General features: G+C 34.4%; 6 protein-coding genes and 9 non-coding genes across 16 annotated transcripts; 5 read left to right on the plus strand and 10 right to left on the minus strand.

The window, feature by feature from the left end:
* Positions 1-344: 344 nt before the first annotated feature.
* F38E11.24 lies at positions 345-472 on the minus strand. Its single transcript, NR_056391.1, has one exon. It is a non-coding gene; the product is annotated as an Unclassified non-coding RNA F38E11.24 (non-coding RNA).
* F38E11.10 lies at positions 348-469 on the plus strand. The gene has a single exon (NR_000351.1). It is a non-coding gene; the product is annotated as a small nuclear RNA F38E11.10 (small nuclear RNA).
* Positions 473-496: 24 nt separating the features above from the next.
* Positions 497-1020, minus strand: hsp-12.3 (SHSP domain-containing protein). Its single transcript, NM_069266.3, has 2 exons — positions 911-1020; positions 497-858 (listed from the first exon to the last, which is right to left on the minus strand). The coding sequence occupies exons 1-2, from the start codon at positions 983-985 to the stop codon at positions 604-606; spliced, it is 330 nt and encodes a 109-aa protein (NP_501667.1). The 5' UTR covers positions 986-1020; the 3' UTR covers positions 497-603.
* A 914-nt stretch (positions 1021-1934) lies between these two features.
* hsp-12.6 (SHSP domain-containing protein) lies at positions 1935-2934 on the minus strand. The gene is made up of 3 exons (NM_069267.4): positions 2681-2934; positions 2513-2616; positions 1935-2345 (listed from the first exon to the last, which is right to left on the minus strand). Exons 2-3 carry the CDS (start codon positions 2588-2590, stop codon positions 2091-2093), a joined length of 333 nt encoding a protein of 110 aa, NP_501668.1. The 5' UTR covers positions 2591-2616; positions 2681-2934; the 3' UTR covers positions 1935-2090.
* 21ur-14949 lies at positions 2790-2810 on the minus strand. Its single transcript, NR_056392.1, has one exon.
* A 1896-nt stretch (positions 2935-4830) lies between the features above and the next one.
* Positions 4831-13206, minus strand: cutl-17 (PAN domain protein). Its single transcript, NM_001392369.1, has 15 exons — positions 12999-13206; positions 12438-12574; positions 12244-12385; positions 11743-12024; positions 11399-11620; positions 11287-11355; positions 10938-11095; positions 10221-10760; positions 9893-10140; positions 9734-9846; positions 9571-9676; positions 9369-9525; positions 6775-6864; positions 6384-6477; positions 4831-5629 (listed from the first exon to the last, which is right to left on the minus strand). The coding sequence occupies exons 1-15, from the start codon at positions 13042-13044 to the stop codon at positions 5295-5297; spliced, it is 2739 nt and encodes a 912-aa protein (NP_001379101.1). The 5' UTR covers positions 13045-13206; the 3' UTR covers positions 4831-5294.
* cpin-1 (Amidohydrolase-related domain-containing protein) lies at positions 6381-9078 on the plus strand. Its single transcript, NM_069268.5, has 8 exons — positions 6381-6430; positions 7046-7354; positions 7527-7612; positions 7662-8016; positions 8250-8388; positions 8435-8553; positions 8658-8771; positions 8821-9078. The coding sequence occupies exons 2-8, from the start codon at positions 7046-7048 to the stop codon at positions 8971-8973; spliced, it is 1275 nt and encodes a 424-aa protein (NP_501669.1). The 5' UTR covers positions 6381-6430; the 3' UTR covers positions 8974-9078.
* Positions 13207-15029: 1823 nt separating the features above from the next.
* On the minus strand, positions 15030-15249 carry F38E11.25. Its single transcript, NR_056393.1, has one exon. It is a non-coding gene; the product is annotated as an Unclassified non-coding RNA F38E11.25 (non-coding RNA).
* Positions 15250-15436: 187 nt separating this feature from the next.
* Positions 15437-19726, plus strand: copb-2 (putative coatomer subunit beta'). The gene is made up of 10 exons (NM_069270.7): positions 15437-15604; positions 15674-16162; positions 16208-16341; positions 16391-16623; positions 16736-17051; positions 17099-17450; positions 17506-17747; positions 17795-18632; positions 18705-18845; positions 18918-19726. The coding sequence occupies exons 1-10, from the start codon at positions 15443-15445 to the stop codon at positions 19011-19013; spliced, it is 3003 nt and encodes a 1000-aa protein (NP_501671.1). The 5' UTR covers positions 15437-15442; the 3' UTR covers positions 19014-19726.
* Positions 17401-17421, minus strand: 21ur-15312. The gene has a single exon (NR_056394.1).
* F38E11.6 (Adenylate kinase) lies at positions 19663-23224 on the minus strand (the record flags this gene model as incomplete). Of its 2 annotated transcripts, none has more annotated exons than NM_001028025.5 (12): positions 19663-20049; positions 20472-20580; positions 20629-20723; positions 20777-20878; positions 20934-21019; positions 21068-21257; positions 21379-21464; positions 21725-21800; positions 21848-21936; positions 22053-22140; positions 22335-22489; positions 23045-23224. In NM_001028025.5, the coding sequence occupies 12 exons, from the start codon at positions 23187-23189 to the stop codon at positions 20020-20022; spliced, it is 1251 nt and encodes a 416-aa protein (NP_001023196.1). The 2 variants fall into 2 exon arrangements, with proteins under 2 accessions (NP_001023196.1, NP_001023197.1); NM_001028026.6 differs by having other exon boundaries at positions 20020-20049; positions 20629-20729; positions 23045-23189.
* On the plus strand, positions 20200-20348 carry F38E11.23. Its single transcript, NR_056395.1, has one exon. It is a non-coding gene; the product is annotated as an Unclassified non-coding RNA F38E11.23 (non-coding RNA).
* On the minus strand, positions 20223-20344 carry F38E11.11. Its single transcript, NR_000352.1, has one exon. It is a non-coding gene; the product is annotated as a small nuclear RNA F38E11.11 (small nuclear RNA).
* 21ur-8878 lies at positions 22242-22262 on the minus strand. The gene has a single exon (NR_056396.1).
* Positions 22550-22570, plus strand: 21ur-9185. Its single transcript, NR_056397.1, has one exon.
* Positions 23225-23635: the final 411 nt, after the last annotated feature.

Raw genomic sequence — 23635 nt, forward strand, 5'->3', positions numbered from 1 at the left:
AGTCGGTGAAAATGGCCTGCTTGTGACAATGACAATATAATAATTCATATTTTAAAAACAAGATACTATATTTTAAGAAGCTTTCCAGTGTTCCAAAATCTAAAAACCAATACTATTGAACACTGTTCAGAAGAGCGTCATTGCATAACCACTAGGGGACACGAGACGTCTTGAGAGAGGAGAGACGCGAGACGTCTGTTGCTGTTCACCATAAGAAACGAGGCGTCTCCTCCCTGCACTCTCTTGACCAAACTCCTCCCTCTGCAGGCTATTGACACTGACCCGCGAAACCCGCAAGAGGACGGCACATTGCCTCATACGTATACCCTCTACACTCTTCTCTCGTTAACTCTGGTTCCTCTGCATTTAACCGTGAAAATCTTTCGCCTTTTACTAAAGATTTCCGTGCAAAGGAGCATACATTGAGTATTATATACAATTTTTGGAGTCCCCTTGAGAAAGCGGGACAAAAGTTTGGAGCAGTATTACACGATATGAATGCAAATTCATTTATTGTAAACGGCAGTTGTCAAATGAATAACAGAAAGTGATACATCCAGTTATGTAATTTCTAACAAAATGACTACAGATTCATTGTTGTATTTACTTTTTCTTGTTTCCGGAGATGTGAAGGATTCCGCTGCCATCCAACTTGCTCTTGATGGTAGCTGGATCGGTTCCCTTTGGAAGTCTATAGCATCTGGTAATACTGCGGGTGATAGATCCAAACTTATCGTCTTTGGTTGTGTGAGCCATGTGGATCTCAAGGAATTCTCCAATGTTCTTCACATCAATCTCGTTTGGCAAGAAGTTGTGAGCCTCAAGTCCAACCTCGAAATGGTCTTCGTAGTCCAGAACCTAATAATTGTTTGAATAAGCATTTCAACTCTCTTGGAATTAAAAAACCAACCTTAACAACTCCATCTCCTTTCTGGAATGGCCAGTCCCACTTAGCAGTTTGATCGTGATCAATAGCAACAGACATTTTATCAGAAAATAGTTTCAAAAAGTCCCAAGTCTTGTTGAATCTGTTTACTTCGTCCCGCGGGACCCCTTTTATACCCGTTCGAAGCCAGATGTGTCAGGCTGTAGAGATAGAAATATCACGTAGGCATGCAGATTGTTTACGATTTTCTCGGCTTACAGGACCAATGAGCAACGAAATGATTATGTTAAATCAGAAGAGTATTGAGAAAAAGATTGGATCTATTGTGTTGCTGGCTTCTGGGCAATCGAAAACAAGACGGGGCGTGGCTTAAGATGCACAAACGTGACGATTCGAGAGCAACAGTTTAATGGAAATATTGAGCTTTCGAAGCTCAATGAACGAACGAATAAGTTCGAAATGTGCACTTGGCTACATTAGAGTATGTTCATTGCTGTTATCTTCTAGTATATTCCAACACTTTTTGAACTTTGATGATAATTATCTGTTGGTCAATAGTAACTTGTAAATAAAAAGAGTGTTTTTAATTTATTACAGAAATTATATTTTTAAAAAAGTGGAGAACCGTCTGTGTTTTTTTCACCCAAAATGACAGAAAAGAGTGCCAATATACCGAATTTAACTATAGCAGCAATGAATATGTTTTATGACTTGTTCAATTTTGCAAAAAACAAATTAGAAATAGTCGAATTATTTTTGAATCCCCGCGCAAATCAATGACCTAGTTTTGACATGTTTTCGTTTTTCCGTTTATCGAAATCATTGGTTTTTCTCAATTCTTTTCTTTTTTATAATGTGAAAAATCGTTATCACATTTTCAGAATTTTTCCGTAAATAATACTGGTTAGCGTGATATATATGCATGCTTTTCGAATAGATCTTTATTATTCTTATTATTGTTTTTATAATTTTAAGATTCAATTTATGAAACTTTGAGCAATTGTCAATTGTATTGAATGTAATACTGAAATGGTTTCCATTAAAAAAGTTTAAACGGGATTCGTGTATTACCAGTGCGTATATATATATATATATATATACAATTATTTATTTACAAAAGAGAAGTTTGGCTACTTATTTCCGGAAATAATCGAATTAAAAAATAGAAATTGAGATTTCAATTAAATTTGATTCTCCTGTCTGTTTAATGCATTTTTCTTGCTTCAATGTGAAGAATTCCATGTGAATCCAAGTTGCTCTTGATTGTCTTCATATCAACATTCTTTGGAAGTTTGTAACAACGAGTAATGTTACGAGAGACATCTCCAAATGAATCCTTCTTTACATTGTGCTCCATATGGATTTCAAGAAGTTCTCCAATGTTCTTGACTTCAATCTCTTTTGGGAGGAAGTTATGGGCTTCTAGGCCTACTTCGAAGTGATCATCGTCGTCGAGGACCTGGAATCAAGTAATGAAAAATAGAAGTTGATTTCTGTCGATATTCTTTTTTGCTCAAAAAAATTGAAATTCTAATTTAATTTTTAATGCGGTTATATTTGTGATTCATAAAGGATTGATATGGAATTCAAGTATAATAATTTTTAAATCATTAATATTAAACTCACATTGACAACTCCATCTCCCTTTTGAAGTGGCCAATCCCACTTGGTTCCTTCGTCAGCCATCACTGGAACGCTCATCATCTTGGCAAAAGTTTTTGGGATTTTTTCTGAAATTTTCAGAAGTTAGTATTAGAAAGAGAGGAAATTGTTGTCCATTCACAGAATGCTCACCCTTTTTATATTGTTACTTCGCGCACAGATTCATGTCTTTCGTCGCATGACAGTTACTGACTCCGCCCACATATTTTCAGCTAGCAGACTTGTTTTTCATATCCAGACTCCGCCCATATTGTCCTGAAGAATAAACAAATAGTTGAAAAATGAGAGTTAATAAGACTTAGAGAAAACAGAGAAATTTCATACTTGAGAACATATTTTTCCAGAGAAAACCAGATACATGTGATGTTTTCAATGGGATCGAATTTTAAGAGTTCTAAAATTACAAATTTTATTTTTTTTCTTCTCATTCTCTCTCTTAATCTCTATCTTCTTTTCTTTTTTGTTTTGAATTTTTGCACGGACCACCTGGGTGGTCAGCAAGTCCCAAATCACATGGAAGAAAAAGAAGCACAAAAATAAAAATAAAAGAACAGATGTGTATGTGGATATGTGTGATATGGGAAAGCTTCGAAGATAGAAAAAGCATGGGACACGTGTCTGGAGAGGAAAAACAGAAAAGATAATTGGGAGCATTTCAGGTGCAAACAAAAAGGTCAAGCTTTGATATCTTGTAGAAGTCACGTCGATTTCATGAAAACAGTCTTCAAATCAGAAAACAATCAGTAAACCAGTATATTAGATGCTGGAAATCATGAGATTTTGAAAATTCTGTTAGTTATAAAAATTTCTGTAAAAAAATGATTTAAATTATATATATTAAATTTAATATCTGTAGAATTTTTCTCTATTTTATGGAAAGTTGATATGGCTAATCAATTTTGATAACTTCTTGAAAGAAGATGCATAAGATAATTTAATAAATCACACCAAGTTAAAAAAAAAATGTTCTGAAACAGAAAAAAAAACCTTATAAATTTATATAAATCATCATCTCACTAGAAAGTTGTTTTAAAAAATTTAAACATGTCCATTGTCATCTTGGGCTTTCAGAATCTGTACTTTTTTTTGGGGAAGACTGTGTTTTTTAATTATCAGAAAATTGTGAAACAGCCTTTTCCAGAGCTTTTGAAATTTTAAAATGCTTCCAAAATTTTTTTTTGACACTGTTATACGTTTTAACTCTGACAAAGAAGTTTTCAGGCGACTCGGATTCTGATCTCGCGAAATTTTTTCCTGATAGGAAATAGCCCGAAGTCTAATTTTTCTATCTGAAAAATGACCAAATTCGACTAATATTCGAAATGTTAATTTGTATACAGAAAATGTAAAATTATAGTTTCAAATGCCCATATTTCAATGGAAGTCTTATAATTTTTAAATTAATTTTAAAAAAATTTTTCACTTTTAAAATATTAAATCAGAAACAAATTTTCACAGTTTTGTTAAAACGTATTTTTGGCAAAAAAAAGTGTCAAGCATGATCCCATCGGCTTTCTTGTCTTTTAAATTTTTTTTGCATTTTCTGAATTCATGTCAATACATGCCATAGTGACTTTGGAATTGAATTTCTATATTTGAAATCAATCGTAATATCATTTCAATTTTAATAACTTGTTCTTTTTTCTTTGCTGAAAACACGGATTTTTCAAAAACCAAGCTATTTTCAGATTTCCCCAAGTAGCAGACATCGGAAGGTAATAACAAAAGAAAACATTACAACAAAGTTAAGAAAAAACGATTTCTGTTCAATCTTCGCACGTGCTCTGAAGATATATTTTCGAAAAATTCTAGAAACCTAGGAAATAACCTGAAGCCGTAATAAACCAGAAACCACGTAAACATGTTGACCTACTAAATCTGAAAATTCCTCTCACATACTCTTATTTCAATTTTAAAAACATTATTTTTGCATCGAGAACATTCTTTGTGTGAATGTTTTTTTATTTTATTCTGTTCTAAAAATAATAAATAAAAACAATTTCTATCTATAGAAGAGGGCGAAGTTCAGAATGAGAGGGAAACAACATTGTGACATGTGGTGTTCATATAATAAACATAAAAATGAAACCAAATAAAAACCTTTTGATTTGAATTTAAACAATTTTTATATTTAAAAGAGAAAAAAATCAATTGTTATTATAATAATTTGTAAACAATGTTTTAACCTTTTTCAGTTGTAATGGAAATTGAGGTATCTCGTTTTGTGTTCTTTCGGGAGCAGATTTATTCCGGTAGGTTCAAGTCTGATTCACATTTGAAAGTAAGTGAAAAATTGATTATTATTCGTAAAATTACTCAAAATATAAAATATAAATACAAAATTAGAATAAGTAAAAAGATTTATAAAATGACATAGATCACTAGAGATTTTAAAAAAGACACACACAATTATTGTTCAAAGGCACAGTATTAGAGGAATTGGAAAGCCAAAATACAAAATAATATAGAAAGGAATTAAATAAAATATTAAATAAATATTTCAAACGGCAAGATATGTACATTAAAAAAGTGTGGAAAGTAGTGAGCAAAAATCCTTGACGGATCTCTAATGATAAATATTTTATCAAGGAGTTAATACGTTTCATGTGAGTTCACTGCGAAACTAAAAGTTGAAAATATTTGTCGTGTCTCATAAATGTTTCCAATATATTAATTTAAAATGGTTTTCAAAAAAGTTAAAATTCACACTAAAACGCATTTACATAAACAAATTTAAAAGTTCCAATTATGTGAAATGATGTAATCGATTGTATGGATTTTCCGTGAATGGAGGTTGAACTCCATCTGAAAACCTTGCAGGTCTGACCGGTAAGACAGGTGGTTCCATTTGTCGATTACATGTATTATAGGCCGATGACGTGGCAGAGCATCTCGAACTACCTTCCGAATAAACACTTGATGTTTCCATTGATGATCGGCTGACACATTTTCTATAGAAGAATAATGCCAATCCGATTTGAAGTAGAATCAGAAGTACAACAATCACAATTAAAAATTCAATTCGATCCTTTTGAACACAATATTGTTGTTGAGAAGATGAAGAAGAGGATGTTGAAAACTCTGAAGTGATGAGTGATGTGAAACGAAAAAGTTGAGTTTTGAATATTTGAAAAAACGTTTTTGGTGGCAGAAATTCCAGTGGGACATTCATAATTCCTAACCCTCTCACCCAAACTTCCACTTGTCAACACTTTCCCACAGCTTTTGGATGTGCAATAAATTTTCAATTCTTCTTCTTTTTTATATGCATTTTTCATTTAAAAGCCGTCAAAAAATTTTAGAAATTAATGGGATGGCTGTTGAACGATTGTTGGACTAGTTTGATAGTTAAAACCTACATAGCCTTGCCTAACTAGTAAGTCAGTTATCATAATTCTTTGTGATAATGTTTTGTTTCAAATATTTCTGATTTGCTAGTTGTTAGATATTTTTAAACTGTGGAGTATTGTTAAGCTAACATGATGAATTATAATAATAAAACACTTCAATAATTTTTGGTATACTCAAACATAAAAAATATTGAAAAGCTTTACTATGATATTTAAAAAATTTTTAGCACCATAACAATTGTTTTTAATATATTACCCATTGGAGATAACTTATCAACTAACAGAGGGATTTCAACGCCCAATTTCAAATTTCGAAACACTTTGCAACGGTTGTTTTATGCAAGTGTAAATTACATGGTTTCTCAACTTGCATCAACCTGAACAACAAAGCCATAAAACACAACACTTTCTGTGAAACCGTGTAATTAAGTTGAAAAGAGATAATGAAGAAATGAAGAGACGCAGAAATCAACAGAAATAGATACCTGGACGAGGTTTGACCGTTGTATTCGTTTCTTCTTCATCGGTTATTGTAAGTGTTCCTGTCACCATACGACGTTTTCTTGTCTCTTTTTTGTTCTGCAATATACGAATAAATATTTTCAAAATTTATGAGGATGGATGAGACACATCAAATTGAAATTCTACATTTTGATGCACTTGTCACAGAAATGTGACGTCGCCCCGAAAAGTGCATATTTCGAAGAATATGTTCTCTTCTTTAAATTTTAAGAATGTTCAACCTATTTATTTCTGGTTGAAACCAAAATTTATTTATTTTTACTTTTGGATTCCAACTTTTGAAGTTTAGAAAGGGACATTCTTCCAAATTAGTTCACTTTTCATATCGTTAGTGATAATAATTTCAAGACTTACTCCAGCTTTCAACCATTTTTCTACATTTGAATTTCGTTTTTTCCTGCCAAAACTGTCCACATTTCGAATTTCCAAATCATCACAAATCACCTGAAAATATGACATTTTTGACTGTTAGGTCAATCATGATTTTTTGAAAGCTTTTTTTGCAACGTCCATTCAAGTTTTAACCTTACATAAATCGGCAGTTTGGAACTGGAAAATTACGTTATTTACTGTTTTTAAAACAATTATTTTTTTTATTTTTTGTTCTCAAAAAATAGAATTTCAGATGAACATTCGCGGGAAAACCATTCATGTCAAATATGCTTGGATTGATGGAAAAATAGAAGAGAACGTATCAATATCAGTTGATGAAACGGGAAAAATTGTTGGAATTAATAAGAAAATATTCGATGAGAATGTTCATTTGAGCAACCATGTTCTTCTGCCAGGATTTATAAATACTCATTCTCATGCATTTCATCGACATTTGAGAGGAAAATCAGAAATTGGAAAATCTGCGGCTGATACGTTTTGGAAATGGAGAGATAATATGTATGGATTGGTTGCTGAAGTTACGAAGGAAAAGATTTATCAGGTAAATGAGCATTAAGATGCCTGCATGCCTACCTTCAACATCCTTGTGCCTACTGTGAAATTGAACTTCAAATTTTATTATCTTCTCAATTCAAGTTAATGAGGAAATTCAGAAAAACGTAGAATTTGAAAATTTCAATAATTGTGCTGTTTCAAAGAAAATATTATTTCAGTACTGCTTATCAACTTTCAAAGAAATGATTAATGCCGGAATCACTACTGTTGGAGAATTTCATTATGTTCATCACTCGGAACAAAAGTTGGTTTTACAAACTCTTTTTTCATGATTATAATCATCGAAACTTCAGATTCGATTTGGATCAATTGGTGATTCAAGCAGCAATTGATGCTGGAATTCGAATTGTTCTTCTTCAAACTCTTTACGAAAGAGCTGGATTTGATAGTCCCGCAGTTCATCCTGTTCAAGAGAGATTTATAGCTTCTTATGAAGATTTTATTGGAAATTTGGAGAAATTAAGGAAAGAGAAAACACACGAAAGAGTTCAAATTGGAGTAGCTGCACATTCAGCAAGAGCTGTTCCTTTTGAAAATATCAAGAAGTTATTCGAATACGCCAGTGAACACAAAATCCCATTTCATATTCATTTGGAAGAACAACCCAAAGAAATTTTCGATTGTCAAAAGTTTATTGGACAGAAACAAGTGAGTTAAAGTGTTTTGAAGTATAGGTTTCACTTCACTTTCTCAGATCAGCGCCTCGGAGTCTTTTGCCCAGAAAACATTCCCAAATAAGTCTAAGATTAAACTAATATTATAATTAGAAAAACACCACAAAAATTGATAAATTCGCGTTAGTCTGAGCGCCTCATTCAGGTTGAACGTAGTGTCACAACCTACTAAGTTTTACTAGAGTTATTTGAACGTTCATATTTCAGGGTCCAAGTGACTTAATACTGTCAAAAATGCACCTGAACGAATATTTCACTGCTGTTCATTCAACTTTTACACCAGCAAACAATATGCTCCTGTTCTCAAAGCTTGGCGCCAATGTTTCAATTTGTCCATGCACAGAGGGTAAAATTATTTTAATTGAATTGAACAACAGCCAAATTGTTTCCAGGATACCTTGGAGACGGAATCCCTCGAATCAACGAAAGCTTGAAAATCAGTTTTGGTACTGATTGCAATAATCGAATTTGTTTTTTGGAAGAAATGCGATGGGCGTGTTTTTCGCAACAGGTAACCCTTTGAATTTCAGTTTTAAGAACTTCAGAAGCTCATTGTAAAAATTACAATTTTTCTAGTAATTTGTTCACTGCTTAATCTCAATTGTATAATTTCAGATGTTAAACAATTCTCGAAGTGTTTGTGGCCTTTCGCCAGAAAAACTACTTCTATGCGCCACAATCGACGGAGCCCGTGCTTTATCTTTAACTTCAAAAACTGGAAGTCTTGAGGTTCATCTTATTCTTGACCTCAATGTTTATTGTTTTTTCCTTCTTGCAGGTCGGAAAGTACTTTGACGCAATTTCGTTTTCTCTGGATTCTCCACTTCTTGAAAACTCTCTTGCTGATACTTTGATTGACTCTCTTGTGCTCTCAGCTGGCAATAGAGAGATTTCGAATGTTTTTGTGTCCGGAGTGGATAGGAAAACATGAGGACATGGATTTTCGAGAAAATACAAAAAAAAAATGTATGACAGATAAGGGGTTTGTTGTAATTGAATTTTGTTACTGATGATGATATGAATTTAAAATATTTCGAACTTTGAAAGTTGAAGACAATATCAGATGTTTAAAAAAATTACAATTCATGAAATTGCTGATTGGTCAGATACTTTCGGCAATATATGTAACAAATCCTTCTAGATTTGGAAATTTTCTGAATTTGTCAGTCATACATTTTGGCATTTTGAGCTTGAGAAGTGAACATTTTGCAATATAGGTGTGCATTTATATTTTCTGGGACATAATTTCGGAAATTTTTGCCTTTGGAACAAAGTGAATTGCGAATCAATCCTTGAATTGCGAATAAATTTTCAAAATAAACTAACCGGAGGACATTTTTCCACACAAACATCAATTGAACATTTGATCCGCACTCTTCGGGATCCATCGAATCGAAACACTTTCATTTTTGTGGAGTATACTTCTCCATTCTTCACGACTGGATCATGAAGAAGTCGATTGCGAACCTTCTCTTCAGGGCATCTAAAAAATATATATTTCAAATTTTGAAAAATGATATATATGTACCCTTGATAAATAATCTTCAATGGTTCTGGATATGGTGGCTGTCCACCAACACGTTCAGCAATGCATTCATTAATGAAGAATCCAAGTTTGTCGGTTTCATCGATTACTATAAGTTTTTTTTCAGAGTTCGTTATTATTTTGATACTGTTTTTCATTCACAAACCTGTCCATCTTAAAGAAACTTCTGCACCAAGCGGAACTGTAGTTACTGCTTGTCCATTTCTCACTATTTCCATCAGAACTTTCTCACTTTTAACGTCTCCTTCAACTTTTGGTCTGGAATATAATAATTAGGTATATGGAATTCGAAAGATTGTCATACTTCAAAGCAGCAAGTTGATTCTTATCAGCAATTTTTGAAAAATCGCAAGAAACTTGGAATGTTTTGTCTTTTGTTGTAACCAGAGAAGGAGTTTTCATATCGTTTCTTTCCACGACAACATTGTAATCCCATTTATGTGGTTCTGATTCAATGCCACCACATTTCGAATCATCTTCTGTTGGAAATGGAATATGGAGTTCAGCAAATGAAGTATTCGAGAAAGATTGACGACAGCTAGAAAAATGATCCTGGAAAACTTTGAGGTTCAAAATGTTTGTGAAGTTTAATTTTTTGATTTATTTCCTTCAAATGAAATGTATCAACCTACCTTGATATAAATTGTTCCAGAAGTTGGTGTTGCAAACTTTAAAGACACCGAGATTCCAGACATTCTGCATTCTGTTGAGAGCCTTGCTTTTACTCTTCCTTCTGATTCTTCAGAAGATGTTAATGGGGATTCTTCATGAGAGTCATCAATTTCTCGAGAAAACTCATCAGCATCATCGATCACAGTTTCTTCGATTTCTACTTTTGTTTCTCTCTTTTCACCAATATTGGTAGTCGTAGTGACTCCATGTACTGCATCAACAGCTTGATTATCTTTCAACAGGTTATCATCCTCGAACTCAACACTGGTTCCTGTTGTAGCAACTTCAAAGTTAGCTGCTCCCTGAGCAATACTTCTTTCTGATGTTGTCTCTTCCTCATCAACACTATTCTGTATCAATTCTGGAGGGGTTTCTGGTGTTGTTAACATTGGTTTTGGGTCGGCGGGATCGCATATCTTGTCGAAATAGTCGGTAAAGTTGGCCACGACAAACTCATTTGGACGCGAAAATTGGGAAATATCAGAAAGTTGACATTCATCCTGCAAATAGATCTATAATTAATTTAAAACTAAATTTTAATCAGGTTTTCGAAGAAACAATTTAGAATGTTAATGAGTTCATGAGCTAATGAGATGTGTAAATAACGAAACTTTCAGTCTTGAAACTCGTCAATGAAGTGAATCTCGTAAGTTTATTGAAAACAATTCAAAACTCACATCCATATAAAAATAAGTTGCACTTGAACACCTTGCACCATCGTTCATGCATTGACTGAGACATTCATGTTGGGAAAGTGCAGATATTGTTTTATACGCACTGGTCATCATTCGATTGGCAACTAATTCAAAACTTGCTTCGATACATTGAAGATTTGCTGAAAATGCTCTATAGAGATTACAAAAACTTACAAAAACTATTTATGATAATAGCCCCTATCTAATTGTAAAATAAAAATATCAAATAAAAAAAAATTTAGGAAACAACAATATTTTTTGGCATTTCAGACACTTTTTTTTCAGAAAAAAACAACCAGTACATAAACTTAAAATACTGATTTTCACTCACTTGGCAAGCAATATTTTTCAAAGTATTCTCCACTGTTTAGTGGTGCTAGATTGAATCGTTTATCTCCTTCTGAAAATTTCAGCAAAAAATAATAAATGAAGTCTAAACTTACTATGTCCGACATAGCTACTTTCAGCTGTTAGATGGCATTCTTGCTTAGAATTACTGTAGGCAAATGCTTTACATGGAAAATTCTCTTCACCAATTTTATTATTCTGGCATAACTGATTACATTCTTGAGCATCCGAACTTTCAACTATCACATCCTTTGATTCATCAATTAAATATTCTTCTGTTCGAACCCAATGTAGTGTTTCTTCAGGCTTACATGAGACTGAAAAACATTTAAACTTAAATTATTTTTTGAAAGTCATAAATAAATAAATAAATCAGTTTTTTTTAGTTTTAATTTGAAATAACTTTCTTGAAAAACATTTTTTCAATTTTAAAACCCACCATCTGCACAATTATTCTCAAAATAATCGACCAGTGTATCCAAAATATTGGTTTTGAACAGTTTTGGATATATAAATTTGTTGTCTCGATTCATAATGCATTCTCCTGTTTCATAGTAATAAATCGCTGATTTACATAGAAAATCATAAGATCTTTGGGAAAGTGCACATTTTGATAGACAATCGGAAAGTCCATCTACAGTAAGAACTTTCATTGCATGCCCGATTAGAATCGATTGTGGATATCTCTCGAAGGAATATGGAGCCTTACAAACTGCTTCTTCTGAAAATTATTTAAGCTGAAGAATATTATTTGAGGCTACATTTTTCAATCACTGTGTTAATAATGTTTTATGAAATCGCTATTAATTTTTGAGACACTGGAAAACATAAATGGTAGTTTGCCTAAAATATAAAAACTGTTATTATCCTTCTGTCCAATCTCCAAGTTAAAGAACAACAACTCAAAAATCTCTAAAGAACACTTATTATTTTCAAGTACCGAGTAAACAAATTTGCTGAAAAAACGAGATTGTCTGTGATGCTTTTGCCAATACAGAAGCCCCGAATGGTTGACCATCGTCTGAATGATGAGAACACTGAAGAATTGATGCATCATATTCAAATGAAAGACATTCTTCAGTCTGGAATATATTTTTTCATTGAATTGGACTTTAATATATTCTAAAATCTCACCGATAAAGAATTGGAACATGCGTTTGCACACTCATTCAGAGTTACATCTTTCATGACTTTTGTGGAAAATTCCATTAAACGAGTACCCTCAGATCGTAGATATGTAGTAGCATTTGGTGCAGAGCATCGGGATGAAGCTGAAAATATTATAACTTGAACTCTTATTATAAATACTTTTATGTATATTTTGGTTGTATTTTTTCAATAGTTTATACAGTTTGGCTACTAAAAAGCAACTCATTATTGTAATTGGTTATATGTTAATTTGTTAACTTTTTAACTAAGTAATAAAGCTCAAAAAAGTATTGACTAAAGTAAAATTAAAAAGTTGAGCAATGTTTGTCGCCTGCGTAGATTTGTAGACGTTTTTTTTCAACTAATTGAGTTAATTCAAATATTATTAATGCCAATTTCTTCTGAACAGTAATGGTTGCCGGAAGAATGTTCTGAAAGAAGTTCTGAAACCACCTGAGAGCTTGAAAAATATATGTTGTTCTACATATAATGGTTATACCGTAGTTGTTAGATTTCTAAATTATACGTGAATTTTAGGGAACTTACCTTGAAGTATAGGAACCAGAAAACCAAGTAAAGTAATAACAAGCATCAATGTTCAAAAAGTGTGAAAAATTTTCGGAACTGAGGAAACTTGAAGTTAGCAACGTTAGCCGTTTTCTCGGAAGAAAAGGTTGAATGGGAAAGTGTCTTTCTAGTTCGTTTCAATAAATCGGTGACCTGAATATTATTGTATTGTGTGTGTAGTCGTCAATGAGAAGTATCCAGATAGAAGGCAGCTTCTTCTTCGTCATCTTCGTTGACTTCTCTTTTCACTCGATAATTGCTCGCTCGCCTGTCCGGCTAATGAACCCCTCGGAATGAAAGGTAGAAAAAGAGAGAGACTGTGCCAAATGACGAACAGTATCGAAACATGTTTCGGTAATTATATAACCGTCAAAAAGTTGAAAGAAATTCTGAATTGAGAATTTTTAAGCAAGAGAAAAATTCGTTGGGTTTTTTTTTTAATTGCATCAAGGTTGCAACTTAACACACACACAGAGAACAGAACAAGAGACTCGTTGTTCACCTCATAAGTCGTGCACAGAATTAGTAAATACAGGGTGGGCCAAAAGTATGGTAACACGTTTGCAGCTCTATAACTTCACGTGTGGAGGGAGTTATTACATCAATGTGTACAAGTTTTGTTCTCCATAAAATACTGACCAGATTAACGTTTTGAATTTTCAAAATATCCCCATCCGCATTGCTGCAGGCCTTCAGAACTTTTGAGATCACGATCTTTATGGCACGCAAGTCGGCATTCTGCGGGATTTCTACATTTTTCTCGAGGAATCCATCAAGTATCTTACAAGTTTTTATAGTTCAAAGAATGCTCTTGGTCTGGAGATTCTTTAAAAACAAAAATCCAAAAAATTTCTATCGTGGTATTTCTGTACGGACTGTGGCAGTAGTTTAGGTCTTGAATGACACAGTCGCCAGAAAGATGGATGTGAGCGGCGGCACCAGTATTCATTTTAGTACTTTTTGGCACGGTTTGACCTGAATTTTCAGAATTTTTAGAAAAAAATTAGCTCTGCTGATTTTGTGGGTCGTTACGCCTTGTGAAACCAAAAAAACTGAGTAAATTTCGGAAAGTTTAATTCATGAAATATTCAAAGGTTCTTGCTAGGCGCCAGTGTCGACACAGAAAATTTTTATATGCTACAAAAACAATCAAAAACGCTTCTTCATTTCTTTAACTTTCAATTTAACATAAAAATCATACATCTGAAAATTATTGGCGTGCGTGGGAGGTGCGTTTGTGTGGGAAGTGCCGCGTGCCAAAATGCCGTTTTAAAAAGGGTTCGCCAAATTGCCGAGGTGATTAAAATCGCACCTTATTGGGAAACATTACAAATTTTGGGTCAAATTGAAGGAAATTTATTCAGCTATCAGTATTCGATAGAAAAATGTACGTATGACGTGGCAGTCGCGCGAAAATCTCATGTAAAAGAGCGCTTCATGTGTTACCATACTTTTGGCCCACCCTGTATGAACATGGGTTCGTACCATGGAACCACAACGAAAATGACCAAAAGTTCCATATTTTTGAAGTCCCACAGAAAGCTATTTATTTTCTACCAGTTGTTGCATTACGTTTTGATTATTTGTATTTGAGCATTGTGTTGTCAATATTATAAGAATCATACCATTTCCACACACACACACACACACATTTTACATAAATAATTAGCTAAATTTATGTAAATTCTCTTGATAATTTACAAAAAGAACGAGCAAAATCGGTTATTCTTATTATTCCTGACTCGTATCGAGTACTCTTTCTACTATAATATTGCTCTTGGTTTGGACATTGTGGAGAACACAACAATAAGCAAGAAGATTGCCATAATCAGGTAAAACTAAGGCTGCAAAGGGGGCCTCTTCGATTTTAAGATATAACTGAGTTTTTTGAAAAATCTAAAACGTTTAAGGTTGTCCAGAGCAAAATTTGCATAAACATTCAACAACTTCACTATCAGTTTCAAAAAAAGTTGATTTTTCTCGTAATTTTTTTTCATTCATTTTACAACATTTCCTGAATGCAATTTTATTTATAAAATCTGCCACGAAGCAGCCACCGTTCGTAAGAGACACCTCACAAATGTGAGAAACGCAGACAAAAAAGTCAAAGGCACGCCGACTTTCCCGCTGTGGTCTCGATACGATCGGGGCTTTCTGAGTTGGCGATGGATGCGCCTCTACCTTTTGAGTGTTCTATCGTTTCGCCAACGTATCTTTTGATGAATTTTAAGATTTTCTTCTAAAAAAGATTAATTTCGGTTGATTTAAACATCTGAATTCTAAAAATCCAGAATATTATCGATTTTTGAATGTTCTTTCGGTTTTATTTTATTTCTATAAGCTGACTATTTGCAAATCTTCCTCTTCGTGCTCAGCTTAATTTTACATTGAGTTTATTTATTTTAGCTTTTTTTCAGAACAAGATGCCTCTCCGACTTGATGTAAAAAGAAAGCTTCTGGCTCGTTCGGACCGCGTGAAATGTGTCGACTTGCATCCAGTCGAAACATGGCTTCTAGCTGCTCTTTACAATGGAAATGTTCACATCTGGAATTACGAAACACAAACGCTTGTAAAGTCATTTGAAGTAAGCTTTTTTTCAAATTTATGTGCAAACTTCATGAAATTACGAAATAACTGAATCTAAATTTTGCAGGTGTGTGACGTACCAGTTCGTGCAGCGAAGTTCGTTCCAAGAAAGAGCTGGGTTGTCACGGGATCTGACGATATGCATATTAGAGTTTTCAACTACAACACATTGGAACGAGTTCATCAATTCGAAGCACATTCTGATTATCTCCGATCGCTCGTTGTTCATCCAACACTTCCCTACGTCATTTCATCATCCGACGACATGCTTGTTAAAATGTGGGATTGGGATAACAAATGGGCAATGAAACAGTCATTCGAAGGGCATACTCATTATGTCATGCAGATTGCCATCAATCCAAAAGATAATAACACTTTTGCAACTGCTTCTCTTGACAAAACTGTCAAAGTATGGCAGTTCGGATCGAATGTTCCGAATTTCACTTTGGAAGGACACGAGAAAGGAGTCAACTGTGTCGATTACTATCATGGTGGAGAGAAACCATACATTATTTCTGGAGCTGATGACCATCTGGTCAAGATTTGGGATTACCAAGTAAGTTTTTTTTCTCTTTGCATTCATCCAAAATGATATTTTCAGAATAAAACGTGTGTGCAAACGCTCGATGGACATGCGCAAAATGTGTCTTCAGTTTGTTTCCACCCAGAACTGCCATTGATAATCACAGGATCCGAAGACTCCACTGTTAGATTGTGGCATGCAAACACCTACAGGCAAGAACATTAAAGTACGATTTCCACAACAACAATTTAAAATTTTTAGACTGGAAACAACCTTGAATTATGGGTTGGAACGTGTTTGGTGCATCCAAGCTCAAAAAGGAGCCAACACTATTGCCATCGGATACGACGAAGGTTCCGTCACGTTGAAATTAGGCCGAGAAGAACCAGCAGTCAGTATGGATTCGTCTGGAAAGATTTTGTGGGCAAAGCACTCCGAAATTCAGCAAGCTAACCTGAAGACAATCTCAACTGAAGAGTCGGAAGCCATTCAAGGTTTGGAAAACTTTCATTCGACTTTTGTATAGTTCGGCACATGTTTTCTGAAAGTATTAAAAAAAGAGAAATTGTGTTCATTTATTATCACTCTAAGACAGTTCATTTACAGATGGAGAACGTCTGCCGCTTTCTGTAAAAGATCTCGGATCTTCTGAAATCTATCCACAAACCCTTGCTCATTCATCTAATGGACGTTTTGTTGTCGCTTGTGGTGACGGAGAATACATTGTTTATACTGCAATGGCTCTCAGAAACAAGGATTTCGGACAAGGACTCGAGTTTGTCTGGGCTGTTGATCCAAATATGTTTGCTGTCCGTGAATCTGCCACCAATGTGAAGATAAAGAAGAACTTCAAGGATCACAAGTCAATTCGTTCAGATATGGTACTTGAGGGAATTTCTGGTGGACCACTTCTTGCCTTGAGGTTTTTGAACTCTTATCAATTGACTTTTATTTAATTTTTTGTTTCAGATCGAACAACTCTTTGTGCTTCTTTGATTGGGAATCAGCCGTTCTTGTTCGTCGTATCGAAATTACTTCCAAGAGCATCTATTGGAGTGACAACGGAGAGATGGTCGCAATTTGTGGAGATGATTCATTCTACGTTCTCAAGTACAGTGCTGAAGCAGTTGCCAATGCAACAGAAGTGACCGAAGACGGTATTGAAGACGCGTTTGAGGTTATTGGAGAACAGGCAGAAGCTGTGAAGACGGGATTCTGGATCGGGGACTGCTTTATTTTCACCACTGCACTCAATAGAATCAACTATTATGTCGGTGGAGAAATTGTCACTATTGCTCATGTTGATAGACCACTTTATTTGGTGAGATTTTAAAACATGCGTTGTTCTTATCATTTTTAAAACTTAAATATTTTAGTTGGGATACATGGCTAAGGAATCTCGAGTCTATGCCGTCGATAAGGATCTCAACGTGATCTCATACAAACTTCTTCTATCTGTTCTTGAATATCAAACTGCTGTAATGCGCCGTGACTTCGATACTGCTGACAAGGTACTTACTACAATTCCAAAAGAGCAGAGAACTCGTGTTGCTCATTTCCTCGAAAAGCAAGGATTCAAGAAGCAGGCTCTTGCGGTCTCTCAAGACCCTGATCACAAGTAAGACAATTTTCAGCTTTTCAGCAATAATTTTGGAACGTTTTCAGATTCGATCTCTCGGTAGCTCTTGGAGATTTGAAGACTGCCTACGATTTGGCACTGCAAAGCGATTCAGAAGAGAAATGGAAGGCTCTCAGCAACGCCGCCACTCTTAAGTCGGAACTTCTTCTTGCTGGTGAATGTCTTGGAAGAGCTCGCGATTTCGGAGGTCTAATGCTTCTTGCAACGTGTGCCGGATCAGCTCCTCTTCTTCAGAAACTTGCGGATGACTCTGCTGCTGCCGAAAGCCACAATATCAGCTTCCTCAGTAGTTTGCTTCTTGGAGATATTGATGCTTGTCTAGACAAACTTATTTCGACTGGTCGCCTCCCAGAAGCAGCGTTCCTTGCTCGAACACATGCGCCGTCTCGAGTTTCATCTATTCTTGAATTGTGGAAAGCCAAGGCTTCGGGACACAGCGAAAAGAGTAGCAGAAAGATTGGAGAATCTCTTGCCGATCCAGTGAAGTATGAAAACTTGTTCCCTGGATTTACCCAATCACTGAAAGCAGAATCTTTCGTTCGTGAGATCTCCAAGATTCCAGTCCCAGCATCCGTTCGAGTGCCATCAGCTGCTACCCGGAATATTCAAGAGGAATTGGATGAAGCTGTTGCTTCGGGAGCAGTTTCTTTTACTGATGATGGCCAAGCAGTACTTAAGAATGCCCCAAGACAAACCGAGACACAATTGAAAGCTCCACCTCCTCCATCAGTTGCACGTCAACCCTCGCCTGTACGCCAGCCATCCCCTATTCGTGAGCCATCACCGATCCGCGAACCTGAACCTGAAGAAGAGGAAGAACAGGAAGAATTCGATGATGATCAGCAAGAGGTGCATGTTCCAGCTGTACGTTTTGAACAGTTTTTTATTCATATGGAATTTGACTATTCGTTGCTAGAATCACCAATTTATTTTCAGAATCAAGAAAGTGCCGATGCTCATGGAACATCTAAAACTCCTGATGTTGTTCTTGAGACAAGCCGGCCTGATATTGTCCCACCACGGGGGTCCGCCGCTCCAGATTTGGTTTCCGCGTCTTCACAACAATCTGCTCAAGATGTAAGTATTTATTTATAAATGTTTTGAAAATTATATAAACTGCGAAAATTCAATCAATTAATCCAATTACAGTTCCAAGATGATACGCAATGGTCAGATGAAGATTTTGGAGATGCTGAAAATGGAGACCTGAATATGGACGATCTAAATTTAGACGAGGAAGATTGACTGGTAGTCGATCGATCTGCCCAACAAGATCAGAAAGACTGAGTATCAGTGTTATTTTTTTGTGTATGTAATTTAAGCCCCCCCCCCCCCCCCTCCCGTCCTATCAATGTCCCCATTCCATCCGTAATTTCATGCACAATTTTTTGACGAATGATTCAGAGCAGATCGATCGATAGATAATTATTTTATTTTTCATGTTTCACCCCAAAAAGAGGTTTTTTTCTAACCCATCTGGTGTCGGTCACTCTCTAACATTCTTTGGGAAATTGTTAATTAGTATTATGGGAATGTGATAATGTTTTTCTTATCAAATAATTATGTAATTTATAGTGTTTTTGGCGCACTCGTCTTTTTTTGTGATTTTTATTTCTACTGGTCACTCCTGTCGTAAGCTCCCTTTGCCAACTATCCACCCAATTCATCCCTCCCCGTTTTCATATTTCTGCCTTCAAAATCACATAACTTATTGAATTTTTATGTTTATCGCCCTTTCTGATTTATAAGTAAACACTAAGTTATTTCCAGCTTTTTTGTGCGGTGTTTTTTGTATTCTAGGGGTTTTCTTCGAAGTTTTGTTCTATGGCTTTTTCCACTTCTACTATCATCCTCCCCAAAACTTTCGTGTTAACGAAAAAATGATGTAATGAGAGTTTTATTGATTGAAATGATTTTTTTTTCTTTTAACCGTGTTTGAATAAACGGAACAGAAAGTGTATGTGTGGCTGATCAGGAACAATTTGTAGATATTTATGTCTACACAAGTGATAATCAAAAGGCACTTCAAAAAAGGAGCAAAATGATAAGAGGCGTCGAGCCGATTTCAATACGGAAAAAGCGTATTCGGCGACAATCCGATACGATTTTTGGCACGGAATCCCATTTGACGAGGTTGAGCCGAAACTGAACGAGCTTCTCTTTCCATTGGTGGCTCTTCAGTATGTCTTGAAATTCGTTCGGAAGATTCGCTTCGCCGCTTGTTTAATGTTTCCGACTCGACGCCACCCCGTCAACTGTCTCGTGGTTGGCTTTGTTCTTTCTGAAATGATCATGATACTATAACAATATGATATAACATGTCGAAATTTTGTGAGATTTCTTTAAATAACCTAGTTTTTCAGTTCTCATAAATGTTTATTTTTGAATCTACACATTTCACATTTCCTTGATTTTTTACGATCCATCACTCATACGAAAACATGTGATTAATTTTGTCCCGCTTTCTCAAGGGGACTCCAAAAATTGTATATAATACTCAATGTATGCTCCTTTGCACGGAAATCTTTAGTAAAAGGCGAAAGATTTTCACGGTTAAATGCAGAGGAACCAGAGTTGAAGTGTTAGCTCTCCTCTTGAATTAGAATGAATACATGTGCGGACATTCTGCGGGTTTCGCCAACGGTTGTATTACCTATGGAGAAGGGACGGGACAGGCACCATAAAGTGGGAAACAATACTCACTTGTTTAAGATATAGAAGAGATATATTTTGAGCAAAACTTGTTGGAAATGGTTCAAAGAATAGAAATAATTGACGAGACGATGAAATACAATTGACTGCAATTCGAGTTCTGAAATAAAATTATAATAATTAGGGTATTGGATATCATGAGATTAACCTCATTTTCGGAGGTTTGTCGTGTTGCTTATTTTTGATAAATTCATCCAGATAAACCTCTTTCTTCTTTTCCATAAAATTAATCCGTTTGAACTTCTGCAACTTGAAATTAAAATTATTTATATATTTTTTGAAATTAAAAATGAAACCTCCGCATCTTGATTCTTGAAACTTGGAACCACTACCAAAAAGTTATCATCATGGCGGTTATGGCTTGCAATATACCGGTATACAGCTGAGATCTGAGCAGTCTAAAAAATTAAAAAAGGTTTATGGTTCAGTTGAAAATTTAATTTGGAAACTCACCAAATTGTCACTTGCTCTACCCAATTCTCCAGCATTCACTAACTTCAACTTGTAATATGTTAGATCAATGTCATCGTGTGCTGTTTCTGAAAAAAACATTATTGAGAATCATTTTAAAACAGAAATATAATTACCAGTAGTGAAACAAATAATGTGATCATCTTTCCTTGTCATTGTAAATCCAAGTTTTAATAACGTCTCTCTCGTGGTGTTTACAAGATTTGGAACGGCTTCTGCTGTTAATGACATTGATACAACTCGACTAGATTTACGAAAATATTGAAGAAATGGTTCGGCACATGTATGATATTCAGCTATTCTTTTCTGGAAATTTATATTTTGAGAAGAATTAATCACACGAGACACATAGATTAATCTGATAGTTTTTAAACTAAATGAAAATAACAGAATATTAATATTAAAACAAATTAATAAAGTGACTTACTTCTAATTTACCCCTATCAATATCATCGGCTCCTCTCATCATTTGATTCAATTCCGGATTTATTCTTTTGCTGTCTTCGTCTTTTCCTACAAAATTAATTGGTTTAATTAATCAATAAATTATAAACTGATAAATGAAATTTGGTGTCTATGGTATTTTGAAACAATTAACTTATGTAATCACAAAAACCAAAAACGTAAGTTTTGAAAAAAAATAACTATAATATTTCAACTTTCATGAGTTAGGGCATACAAATCAGACGATTTTATACCATGTCTAGTTTGGTCAGGTTTTCCAGCAAAACCATACCGTGTTAATTTTTTAATATAGTTAGTTATGAATTTACCATTAGCTTCTCCATTTAATTTTGTTAAAGCCTGTTCATCCTTCACCGTAACATCGATAGCAAATGAAATCGGGTGCTGAAATTCAAAATACTTTTAATTATTTTTTAATGTTTATTTTTTACCTTCATTTCAAATTGATTCAATTGGCGATCATGTGATCTTGCTCGATATTCTTCCGCTTTTAAAATAGATGATACTGCCGGAACAATGTCTGAAATTCAATTATTTTCTGAAACGCGTTTTGTCATCAAAACGGAAATTAAAGTTTCTATGTTTATTTTTGTAATTTCCAAATTTTAAAATTTCGAATATTTGAACTCAGCTTACCAACTACAAATCTCTGATTCATTGTCATTTTAATTCGACTTGATATCATTTCCAGAACCCAATCGATTGACAACATTCCTTCGTCGTTCTGAAAATTAACTCCATTCGTGGGAAATTTAATAAAAACGCATTTGAAAATTCATATAATTTTTTTCGGAGTTAGAATCTTCTAATTTTAGGAACAAAAAGCTCTTTACATTTTTCGAGAGAACAGTCATCCTTAAATTTTAAAATTTAAACATTTGCCGTGAAACAGTAATAATTTTCTGGATTAAAAAATACCCTCAATGCATCCTGAATATCTTTGATTTGAGTTCCCGAACCGCTCAACCTTGATGGAAAGTATTGAAAAACGATATCCTCGACAGAAATCGAAGTGAAATTGAATGAACTCGTCAATTCTTCTATGATTGATCCCTTTTGAGATGCTGGCCCGCCTTAAAAATTATTTTGTTTCAATGTGTTTTGATAGTAAATTGAGATTATGAGACTTCCGGTAGAAAATCAAATTAGGAAAATTATGATGAAAAAATAGTTTTTGAACTTTGATTATATGGGTTTGGAAAATTTGAAATTTTGGGCTTTGTCTGCTACTATTCGGAACTTCTGACAGGAACTTTCTGACAGTGAGTTTATTAAAATAAGTCAAACTATGCAAATATAGAAAACATCAAAAATATATTTTTGTAATTGAATACTTTTATGGAAACACTTTTATGGAAACAAATCTGACCAAGTAAATGTCAGAAGTAGCGATTATTTTCTACTTGTGCTTGACTACTGTACTTTGTTAGCTTATACATTCATCTTAAATATATCAGTGGGTTTTGAATACATAATTATAAAAAAGTAACAACACATTTCTACTAGTTGACATATATGAGCTGCCAAAGTTAGACAATGAGATGCAATACTATTAGAGGAAATACTGTAAATTACCGTTAATTCAATATTGACAGTTTTTAAAGTAATGAATTTCTGAAACGACTTACCAAAAATGAAGACAATCGCAATTGGATTTTTCTGTAAATGATGTCTTATTGCCGATCCAACATCCACTGGAATTGGTGCTGGTGGTCGAAAGAGCACCGAATGAGCATCCTGAGGAAAGTCGGCTTTTGATGGATGACAGCCCATCCATACAATGCCTTTTGTTTGAAATACTTGAAATGCTGAAAAATGAGACTAAAATGAGTATAAAGGCGGAAAATGGTGTGTTTTTCACAAAATGAAAAGGATGGATTCAAAGTGATTGGATTTGGATGGGAAATGAGTGGTTTCCGGTTTTTGGAAAATGAATACGTCAATCGAAAAGTTGGATGAAATATCAGAAACTTTTCGGAATTAGGGAAATATTAAGAGAAGACGATTCGAGCCGGATATGATAAAAAAAGTGAGTTAAATAGAAATATAGTATGATCTTAAACGTCATAGTTCAAATTGATCTGTTTTAAAGACACAAAGGCCAAACCCAAGGTTTCAGAGTTTAGTTTACGGAAAGAATTTTGAATCTTGTAGAACATGAACTAGGTTATCCTGCGCACACAAAAATGTGAAAAGTAATTCACAGTTTTGGCACATCA

The sequence above is a fragment of the Caenorhabditis elegans genome, chromosome IV (genome assembly GCF_000002985.6).
Source record: "Caenorhabditis elegans chromosome IV".
NCBI lineage: Eukaryota > Metazoa > Nematoda > Chromadorea > Rhabditida > Rhabditidae > Caenorhabditis > Caenorhabditis elegans.

Bases quoted from the DNA above. Each gene is read 5' to 3' on its own strand.
- cutl-17 (NM_001392369.1), bottom strand. From the start codon at position 13,044: ATGCTTGTTATTACTTTACTTGGTTTTCTGGTTCCTATACTTCAAG. The intron at 6,865-9,368 runs GTTAGTTTATTT...TCATATTTTCAG, and splicing joins GTGTGGAAAAATGTCCTCCG to GTGATTTGTGATGATTTGGA. The intron at 6,478-6,774 runs GTAAGTCTTGAA...CGTATATTGCAG, and splicing joins AAAAATGGTTGAAAGCTGGA to AACAAAAAAGAGACAAGAAA.
- hsp-12.6 (NM_069267.4), bottom strand. From the start codon at position 2,590: ATGATGAGCGTTCCAGTGATGGCTGACGAAGGAACCAAGTGGGATTGG. The intron at 2,346-2,512 runs GTGAGTTTAATA...ACTTGATTCCAG, and splicing joins AGGGAGATGGAGTTGTCAAT to GTCCTCGACGACGATGATCA.
- hsp-12.3 (NM_069266.3), bottom strand. From the start codon at position 985: ATGTCTGTTGCTATTGATCACGATCAAACTGCTAAGTGGGACTGGCCA. The intron at 859-910 runs GTTGGTTTTTTA...AACAATTATTAG, and splicing joins AAGGAGATGGAGTTGTTAAG to GTTCTGGACTACGAAGACCA.
- cpin-1 (NM_069268.5), top strand. From the start codon at position 7,046: ATGAACATTCGCGGGAAAACCATTCATGTCAAATATGCTTGGATTGAT. The intron at 8,017-8,249 runs GTGAGTTAAAGT...TTCATATTTCAG, and splicing joins AGTTTATTGGACAGAAACAA to GGTCCAAGTGACTTAATACT. The intron at 8,554-8,657 runs GTAACCCTTTGA...GTATAATTTCAG, and splicing joins GGGCGTGTTTTTCGCAACAG to ATGTTAAACAATTCTCGAAG.
- copb-2 (NM_069270.7), top strand. From the start codon at position 15,443: ATGCCTCTCCGACTTGATGTAAAAAGAAAGCTTCTGGCTCGTTCGGAC. The intron at 16,624-16,735 runs GTTTGGAAAACT...GTTCATTTACAG, and splicing joins AGAGTCGGAAGCCATTCAAG to ATGGAGAACGTCTGCCGCTT. The intron at 18,633-18,704 runs GTACGTTTTGAA...ATTTATTTTCAG, and splicing joins AAGAGGTGCATGTTCCAGCT to AATCAAGAAAGTGCCGATGC.